This window comes from Lycium ferocissimum, chromosome 2 (assembly GCF_029784015.1).
Source record: "Lycium ferocissimum isolate CSIRO_LF1 chromosome 2, AGI_CSIRO_Lferr_CH_V1, whole genome shotgun sequence".
NCBI lineage: Eukaryota > Viridiplantae > Streptophyta > Magnoliopsida > Solanales > Solanaceae > Lycium > Lycium ferocissimum.
This window is the reverse complement of record NC_081343.1, coordinates 31,003,272-31,013,300: the sequence shown is the minus strand read 5'-3', so window position 1 is coordinate 31,013,300 and position 10,029 is coordinate 31,003,272. Positions and strand designations below refer to the sequence as shown.

Here is a 10,029-nt window from a genome sequence, read left to right as displayed (position 1 = left end):
CTCCGATGGCGGAAAACCCAATTCCTGACAGCCCAATGCGGTGGCGGTTCGACTATATTCGATATCTTGCGGTCTCGAGGTCGTGAGGATGCATTTGTCTTCACAAGAGATGATGATCAAAGTCGCCAAAAAACGTGGATTGAACCAAAAAATCCCATGACTGATGAATGCGTCCTTGCAAAGGAAATGCAGGTTCACATAAAAAAAAATGTTGCAACGGGCTGTTAGAATGTATTATATAAAGGATATGAGGGAGTTTAAGGTTAATGACTCAAACAAATCGGTATGGAGGCTGATTTGTAAGCCACATACTCAAGGCTGTCGGTGGTTGCTTTGGGGAATTGCTAAGCCTGATGGTCTGTGGGAAATCACAAAATTCCACCCTAAGCACACTTATGATATGGGACAAAGTCGAGCAGATCATTTTAATCTAAATATAAACATGATTGCTCATGTGTTACTTAAACACATTGAGGAAACTCCAAGGTAACTTATCTGACCGTTTACATTATATATCTTATAGCAATTAAAATATCATTGCTAAATGTTATTTTTTTAAACTTATGCAGGATGCCTATCAAAACTTGTATTAGCATGATCCACTCAAAATATGGTAAAATCATAAGCAAGAGAAAGGGATTTCTCGGGCGTGGACATGTTTTTGAGACGATCTTTGGAACTTGGGAATCCTCTTTTCAGGCGTTGCCGGGGTATATGGCGGCTCTAAAACATGCTAATCCTGGCACTGTTGTACAATGGTGGCTTTTAGAGGGCAGAATTTTTGACTTTGTCTTTTGGGCATTCAAACTAAGTATTGATCGTTTTGCTCACTGCCAGAATGTGATATCGATAGATGGGATGCATGTATATGGCCGATATGACATTAAGCTCCTAATTGCAGTAGGTATGGATGCCAATGGGTCAATATTCCCTCTTGCTTTCGCAATTGCCGCCAACGAGAGCAACGAGACATGGGGGATGTTCTTGACTCATCTATAAACTCATGTTATTAAGTGTCGTCAGGGCATATGTGTCCTATCGGATCGTCATAAAGGCATATTGCACAATATGCGTACTTTGGAAGGGTGGCAGCCCCCACATGCTTACCATCGGTATTGTTTAAGGCACTTAAAGGCTAATTTGCAAACAAAGTTTGGAAATGGAACTGTAAACAAATTGATGTGGGGGGGTAAACGATGCGCATCAACAAAGAAAATGGGGAACATGCAAAAATGGAGGCACTAAGAGAAGTGAGTGAAGAGGCATATGTTTGGTTGATGAAATTAGAAGTTGAAAAATGGACGCTTTATCTTTGATGGAGGAAGGAGATGGGGCATGCTCACAATGAACGGCTCGAGTCTTTCAATGGACTCCTCGAAATCTACTCGAGGACTACCTGTCACCACAATGGTAAGACTAACTTTCAGGCAGGTCGTGGAGCGATTTGCAGATAGGACAAGGCAGGCGAGAGCTATATTAGCCGATGAGAGAACATAGATGCCAAAGCCCTACAAAAAAATGGAGCACCATAGAAGAAAGGCAGAGGGTCACCAAATGACCGAGTATGACGTCATTCAACGGTGTATGAAGTTAGAACGGGTTATTGCGACGGCAAAGGAGGAAACAAACATATCGTTACTGAGCGTACAAAATCATGCACTTGTGGTAAGTGGCAAACGTACCACATGCCATGTTCTCATGCAGTCAAGTGCTTTGAGAGAATGACCAGAAATGTAACTGATTATGTGGCGGAGGAATATAAGGTCGTAAAATACCTTAAAGCATATGAAGGCCACTTCCGTCCCCTTGGTGATCAAGCTTATTGGCCAGCAGCGCCGTTTTCTATGATTGCGAACAAGAACCATATCCTTAAATTGGGAAAAAACAAGCTAACCCGTTATCACAATCAAATGGATGTTAGCGAAAAGACTTACTCTCGCAAGTGCTCGACATGTAAGGAATTTGGGCATGATAAGCGTTCATGTGGGCAAAACTCCCGTGGTGGCAGCACATTTGGAAGTAGAAGAGTGTCTGGAACTTGATTTTTTTTTTTTAAGTCTATTGTAATTTAATGATGTATTTCGTTGCTAATGGAATGAAATATTTTTCAATTATTATGAACCTCTCGTATTGGAATTATTTTTAAATATTATATTTATTTTTGCACATTCAAAAGGTGCCGATTACACAATACAATAACAAAATAAAAAGGACATAAAAGAAAAAAAAAACTAATACAAAGCAGAGTAATTTTTTCTTTTCTATCTTTCTTGAACCAAAAAAGTACTTTCATAGCTTTGGGAGTAAAACAAAAGAGATTAATCAAAACCTTATAAAATATGACACTTAAACCTAAATATAACAAGTATTCAAACGTACTTCGGAGCACTTTACAACCCCTAAAACGACGATCCAAATGTATATGTATACTTGATGTAATGAGCCGATATTATTGTACACTAAAAAAAATATGAAGTTCTATATAAAATATTTATATTCCCGTGTTTTGAAACGTGACTAATCTTCGGTCAAAGTATGAAAAAAACCTTAATTTTGAGTTTGAATTCCCATGAATAAAGGTTGGGATCGGGGGTTTTAGGTATGGGTTTCATGCACAGATTCTGTGCGTGAAAGGACCAAAGTGTAAATGTACACTTTGGCCCTTTCATGCATAGAATCTGTGCGTGAAGCCTAGTTTGGTTCCAAAAAAATTTTTTTGGGTTACAAAAGTGCCGGGTCCTTGATATCAGTATAGTACTGATTAAATCGTTAAACAAAACATAATAATTGGGATGAATCTGATTAGCCACGAAATGGTGCTTCGATTTAATCTTTATTAGGTGTTAATTAGCATTTAAAATTCCAAGTTTGAAGCTGGGAAACAGGTCCTTGACTTGTCGGGATAAACTTGACACCAATTATTAATAATTAGCATAAATAGGACCAAATTAACAATAAAAAACTATCAAAAGCATGTGAAGGGGAATCCTAGCCACGCCATGCGCATCTTCTTCAAAGTTCAATTTTTTCCCTTTTCTTTTCCCATTAAACTACTACTAGTATTGTTTTAGAAAATAAGGATTTGACTCATATAAGTAACGTTGTTAAAATTTTCACGAGTAAATTTCCTTTACCCCCTTAACTTTTAAGGAGCCGTTTGGTATGTTGGACAGACATAAATAGTTTTGGGGATAAAAAATTAATATTATCTTATCCCTTGTTTGGTTACTAATCTTGGATAAGTTATACCAAAATTAGAAATAGATAACTTACCATTGTTTTAATAAAATTTAAAAGAAGGCTCCAAAGCATAACATATCATATCCTTACGTCATTGAATCCAAAAACAACAGTTAAGGTGATTGGCATGCTTTTGGAGATTGATCACTTTGAATTAGAAATAAAATTTAAGATTTTTTTTTAACTCTTATTTGAATATATTGCTTAAGGAAATTATCGCTCTCATTCAAAAGGTAGAGGAAGTATTGTTTCGTAACTATTAAGACTAAGGGGGGTATTTGCTACAGCTGTGTATGATATATGGAATGAAAAGAACAATAGGAGATTTCAACAGCTTGTGAAAGGACCACATGACAGAATTAAAGAAATTAAATAATCCTGCAATTACAAATTGATGGGCATAGACAAGCAAATGAAATGACATGCTAAAGAACCGTGATAGTTATCCTTATTAACTGAAGACTGGATGTTGCTAGATGAAGCAGCTGAGAACTTGTACCCTTCTAGAAATTGCCAAGCTACCTTAGCTACTGGTAGTATTCTGCATTCAGTTGTCATTAGAGTTATTTTGTTGTGTTTTCTTTATTTTAAGATCTAGCTCTAGAGTCAAATGATCTAATTGTACATATTTGGTTATTTGGTTGAGTGGAAAGTTATCTTTTGACCCCAAAAAAAAGGGGTAAAATAAAATATACTCAATTTCACACTTTTCACACTCTCAGTTGTTTAACTTATTATTGCCACAAAATGTTGTTACCTTATTTTTAAATAAACTGTAAAATATTAACAAATTGTTTCAAGTAGTTGTTATATCCTAAAAGATAAGTATATCATTCTCAATGGAATAGGTGTATGGGACAATAATAAGAGTTATCTATTTTTGTAATTTAATTCTAGAAAGAAAGAAAAAATCTTTATTAAAAAAAAATCTCACCGGAAAATATTACATAAGGGGGTGATCGTTCCCATTCAATATGTGGAGGGGGTATTATTTTCCAGTCCTTAAATGCTAGGAGGGTAAAGTGGGATTGACTCTATTTTTTAGATGAGTTTATACTGAAAAAATTCTTTCATACGATCAATATATAAAAGTTAAATTCAAAAAAATATGAAAAATCAAATACCTATGATAAAAATTACTCATATGGAGTGTTTACATTAAATTAAATTTAAAAAAATGGTGATATGTATTTACATAGAGATTTTTAGCACCTTAATTGTCGCCAACTAATTCAATGTCTCACTTTATTAAATTACTTAATAAAATAAATTAAATTAATTTAATATAAATATCCGGTTCAGATAAATATCTATATCTATATATTATTAAAAAGATGATAGTTTTAGGACAATAAGTGGTTAGATTAGTTATTAATTAGTTAATTTAGTTAGTGTTTTGAATTTGAATTTAAAAATAATTAATTATATATATGTTTATATTCTATTTTAAATTAGGAAGTTACCAATTTAAATTTAATAAACAAACGCCAGATCAAGTAGTTAAACAAAAAAAATTAATTAAACTAATGTAGGTGAATTTAAGTTAAAAGATAAATATTGAGCCCTAAAACCGTGCAACCACAGTCAAAGCCACGTTTAGGACTTTTTTTTTTTTTTTTTTAAATTATGAGATTTTTTATATTAACTGTTTAAAATTAGTCTTGAAGAAATAGGAGCTCAAATTTATTTAAACTGTTTGATTTCTGTAGCTAAATAATCAACTCATTAAGTTTCCAATTACAACTTACGAGAATTTATATGTTGAAATAAAGTTGTCAAAATAATCATCTAACAAAAGACTTATGGCTTTAGTTATTTAAAGACAAATTAATTATAGTTCAAGTAAATAAATTGATTATTATAGTTTTCCTATGCTAATATCTTAATATAATAATTTTTTTCTCAGACAGGATCTTTACAATGGATAAAAGCATTATAGGTCATGTATATCAAATATCTCTGCATAATTGTCAAGGTATATTGTTCATGCTTAATTTAACTTTTTTTTAAAATTATCTTTGAATTGTTTGGAATTAATACTACATTTATCTTTTGTCATAGATAAATTTAAGGAATTTGAAGTTTTCGTAGATCTGATGTATACAAATAGCTCACGAATGCAAAAAGAATATTTAAAAATTCAACAAGCACAATGGAAAACCGAAACATATAGAAGAGTTTTACTAAATCATTTGTGTAAAGATGATTGTGAATATATTATGTATGTATAATTAAGACTCTTAGATCCGTCCACCGTGTGATGTTAGATCTATAGTATGTACAGTGGCGGATCTAGGATTTTCATTCAGGGCGTTCGGAGAAAAAAAGAAGCTAAATATAATTTATTCAGGGTGTTCAAAAGTTAATAAATACACATAAAAACAGAAAATTTACCCTATATATACACTGTAATTTTTTGCCGAGAGTGTTCGGGTGAACACCCTCGACAACATGTAGATCTGCCCCTGAGTATGTATATGCATGCATGTTGTTATGTATGTCTGTACATATATTTGAATTGCATATGCATGATGAAAGGGTATAGAATAAGTGCTATATGTAAATTAGTTTTTTGAATGGTAAGACCAAACTGATTAAAATAGGAGTCTTATGTATTTACTAGTATTTTTTACGCATAATATTTTCTACTTTATTTCAATGTTGTTTCTTCTCTCTCTTAATTTTGTTGATAATTATTAGCTCTATTTATGATTATCATGTTTTTTTTTTCTTATATTGGAGCTTATATTTGTGTTGAATGAAATTATGAGGATGTAATAAAAGAATAATCATAATCAATGATATTATCTCTAATTCAATTTGCTTTGTTATTATTTATGTAGCATAATCAATTGATATAAAATACTTTATACCGTTTGAAGAAATGGTCAGTAATGAAGCAATAGCAGCTACATATACATAGAAAATGTTAGTATGTAATAATACTGATCCAAAAAAATGAGAATATAAAATTTGTAATATCATACATGATTCATATACATCTATTCCTATTATCTCTCCACTTTTTTTTTCTTTGAAACGGCCTGCACATCGCGCAGGTGCGTATACTAATTTACCTTAATAACACTCAACTTGAAGAAATCTCCTATATACATCACCCATTCTCTCTCTCATTTCATCCTCATCCTTTCTAAATTCTAACTACCTTTAGTTTTACTTTTAACTCCTTGTTGACCTGATTTATTGGAGTAGGAACCCAAGTAAAATATTATTTAGCGCTAATGAGTCTCTACTGTCTTGCTTAAGAGTTAAGATACTCCAACTTGAATAAGAAATGTTACATGATATATTTAAAATTATAAGATTTAAAAGATATTTTAGATACACATCTTCATTTTAAAATCAAAAAATTAACAAGTCTTTTTTATTTTGTTAAACTTCGTGCAAATATACTAGGACATAAAATAAAACAGAATGAATAGTATCAACTTCCTCCGGTAAATTTGTATAGAGTTGGTTGACTGGGCACAATATTTAAGGGAAAAAAATAAAGCTTAAAGTAACTTGAAATAGGATCAGTAATATGTGTTTTGAGGCGGAGATGAGAAAAACAATACCAAAACTAGTTAAGCTAAAGCACAAAACTAGGTAATTAGCCTTCTTGCTAGTCCAATAAACCTAGACACGTTTTGCCAAAATCAGACAAAAAATGCTACATGTCCTATAAATTTTCAATCCAGTTTCCATTTCCCAAATTAAACAAAAGTTTTTTCCCCTAATTAGCTCAAGTTGGGATAGAATATTCCAAACAATTGACTGAAGGAATCTGAACGAGTCATGTGATCATCAAGAAAAGGGAGGTTAATTCCTCCTATACGCTAGCTCTATAAATAAAGTCACTAAAGTACTATAATCTTCAAAGTCTTATCAAGTCCCAAATTCCTCATTTCTTTCCCCATATATCCACTTTCATTTCATTTTCTACATCATAAGCAAGCTAGCAAAAGCAGCATAAGAAAAGTATTACTTCTATGACAAGCAGCATGACTCACCAGGTTGATGATCAAATGGTGCTGACCTCTCAGTTTTATCCAGATGTTTACGCCCAACTGACGCGTGAACAAGGTTAGCGATACAGCTTTTCTTGGAGTTTTAGTTATACTCCACTTCATTAACAAAGTAATGTTCTTACACCAACAGTGTAATTCAATCGGTTATAGCAGTGCATTAGTCCATTTTAAATTATCATGATATATATGTTATTAGTCGATTTAACTTGATAATCGTAAAAATTCTTTATACTGTCAATGCACAAAACATAAACTCTTATAACTTTGTATTTCCAAGTCTCAAACCCAGCAGGGGTTGGAAGTTTTTTAAACTATTAATTACTCCCTCCGTCTCAATGTAATACTTAGTCAATTTGACTAAAGTTTGAAGCTAAATTGGTTCAGATTAACAAAATATTTTAAGATTAAAATTTCTATATTTGAAAACTGAAAAAGTACTATAAGTTGCAACTTTTTTCATATCAATTTGATGAAAAAATACTTCTTAAAATGTTGGTCAAAGTTCATATAATTTAAATCCCGGAAAGCGAAAAATATCACAGAAATTGAAACAAAGGGAGTACGTGTAAAATAGAAGCTCTAAATTAAAGTTAAAGAATTTTCAAATCTATATAGGGAACATATAAAAAAGTGTAAACATGCGTCATGTATAAATTGGAAAAGAGGAGTACCAAGTCTTGAAGCCACAAAAGGGTTGTACGTTTTTTGTTACTTGCAATATCAATGGTCTAACATGATGTTTAATTTGGTACCCTTCAGGACCGGTGAATCCGCAACGAAAAAGGAAGAAGAACAAAGATGAAGCAAAAGTACTTAGGAAGAGGAAGCTTAGTGAAGAACAAGTCAATCTTCTTGAACGGAGCTTTGTGGACGACCACAAACTGGAGACTGAAAGAAAAGACAAGCTTGCTTCTCAGCTTGGCCTTGATCCTCAACAAGTCGCGGTTTGGTTCCAAAACAGGAGGGCTCGATGGAAGAACAAGAAACTCGAGGTTGAATACTCCAAGCTCAAGTCTCAGCATGAGACAACGATGATTGAGAAAAATTGTCTTGAAACTGAGGTATGTGTGTGGACCTCTCTCTAAATTACCGTTTGTCCCGATTTATGTGATACACGTTCTTTTTTAGTGTGTCTAAAAAAGAATGATACATTTTATATTTAGAAATAATATAACTTTAAACTTTCCCTAAATTTCTCATTTGACCCTTAATGAAATGATTTACAGCCACACAAATATATATGACTTATTTTAGACCACAAGTTTCAAAGTCTCATTTTCTTTCTTATACTCCGTGTCTAATCAAACTATATCACATAAATTGGGACAGAGGGAGTACTTTTTAGGTGATATTGATAGCGTACAAAAGATTACTCGTAATAAGGAGTACTCCTTCCGTCTCAAAATATTTGTCATCCTTACTATAAATATTTGACTCAAAATATTTGTCGTTTTATTTAATCAAGATAAAATTAAGTAACTTTTCCTCATGTTACCCTTGTATTAATTACAACATTTAAGAGGTTCTCACCATCGATGGAGTAGATATTTATTGAGGAGAGATGTTATATTAAGAGGGTAAAATAGTCAAAATCCTACCCTTATAAATGCTTTCTTAAGGGGCGTGTAAATGAGAAATGCGACAAATATTTTAAGACGGAGGGAGTACTATTCTTTATATAATATTAGTAACTTGAAAATCAGACAAGTTGCCGGTTATAACAGGTTAAAATATAGTTTTGACATGAAAATACATTTATTTATTATTGATACATATAAGTTAAATTATGGTTAGCAAAATAATATATGAACAGTGTCATTTTATCTTGTTTATGTGATTTCCTGATTATTAAATAAAGCATTAATCTCGTATATATAACTTAATTTAATCTCTTAAAATGTGCCCACTCAAATTATCCATTTTCCAACACAGATCTTGAAGTTGAAAGAGCAATTGTGTGAAGCAGAAAAGCAAATACAAGGGCTATTATTGGAGTGTAATTGTGATGGGTTAATGTCAAGCAATGGTCCAATTAGTACTTCATCGTTCTCTAGAGAAACCTGCATGGATCAGACACATTTTCTTGGGGAGTTTGGAATGGAGAGAATATTAATGGATAATAATGTATTCTTTGATCAAAGCACTTATATAGCTCTCTGGGATAATTAGAATCGGTTAACTTAAATGTATGATATTATGATCATCCTTCTTTATGTTTTAATTGTAGATAGTGACTCACCTAATGCATGTATGTACATCCTTTTTTTCCTTTTTGCCCTTGCTTTCTGGATAATATTAGTGTACTAATGTAATGGATAATGTTACTCCTAGTATTTGACTAAGGGGTGTTCATGGGATAGAATGTTGTTGGATTGCAAAATATACAAGATAAGAAGAAGAAATCACGAACCCTAAGTTTAATCGTATGAAAGAGAGATAGAGAGAAGAGAGAGAAAATTCTCTTATTGTGTTTTTCTGTTCACTTGACTTAGTCAATGTAGTCTATTACACTTATACAAAAGTTAGAACTAAAACTCAAATGTAAAATGTGCAAAAATTCTAAGTTGGGCCCGGGTGATAGTGGGCCTGATCATCTGAAGTGGGTTGCTGGGTCGTAGAGGTGCTAACACCCCACCCCCTCAAGCTGGAGGGGGAAACCACTCCTAGCTTGAACAGAATAATGCGATGAGCTGCACCATATAAAGATTTGGTCATAAGATCAGCAAGTTGACCGTCTGTAGGAACAAAATGTAAAGAA

At 32.6% G+C, this 10,029-nt stretch overlaps 2 protein-coding genes across 2 annotated transcripts; both read left to right on the top strand.

The window, feature by feature from the left end:
* Positions 1-247: 247 nt before the first annotated feature.
* LOC132047507 (uncharacterized) lies at positions 248-999 on the top strand. Its single transcript, XM_059438543.1, has 2 exons — positions 248-486; positions 570-999. Exons 1-2 carry the CDS (start codon positions 248-250, stop codon positions 997-999), a joined length of 669 nt encoding a protein of 222 aa, XP_059294526.1.
* Positions 1,000-7,157: 6,158 nt separating this feature from the next.
* Positions 7,158-9,619, top strand: LOC132047977 (homeobox-leucine zipper protein ATHB-40-like). The gene is made up of 3 exons (XM_059438930.1): positions 7,158-7,326; positions 8,031-8,332; positions 9,204-9,619. Exons 1-3 carry the CDS (start codon positions 7,233-7,235, stop codon positions 9,438-9,440), a joined length of 633 nt encoding a protein of 210 aa, XP_059294913.1. The 5' UTR covers positions 7,158-7,232; the 3' UTR covers positions 9,441-9,619.
* The last annotated feature ends 410 nt before the right edge of the window (positions 9,620-10,029 follow it).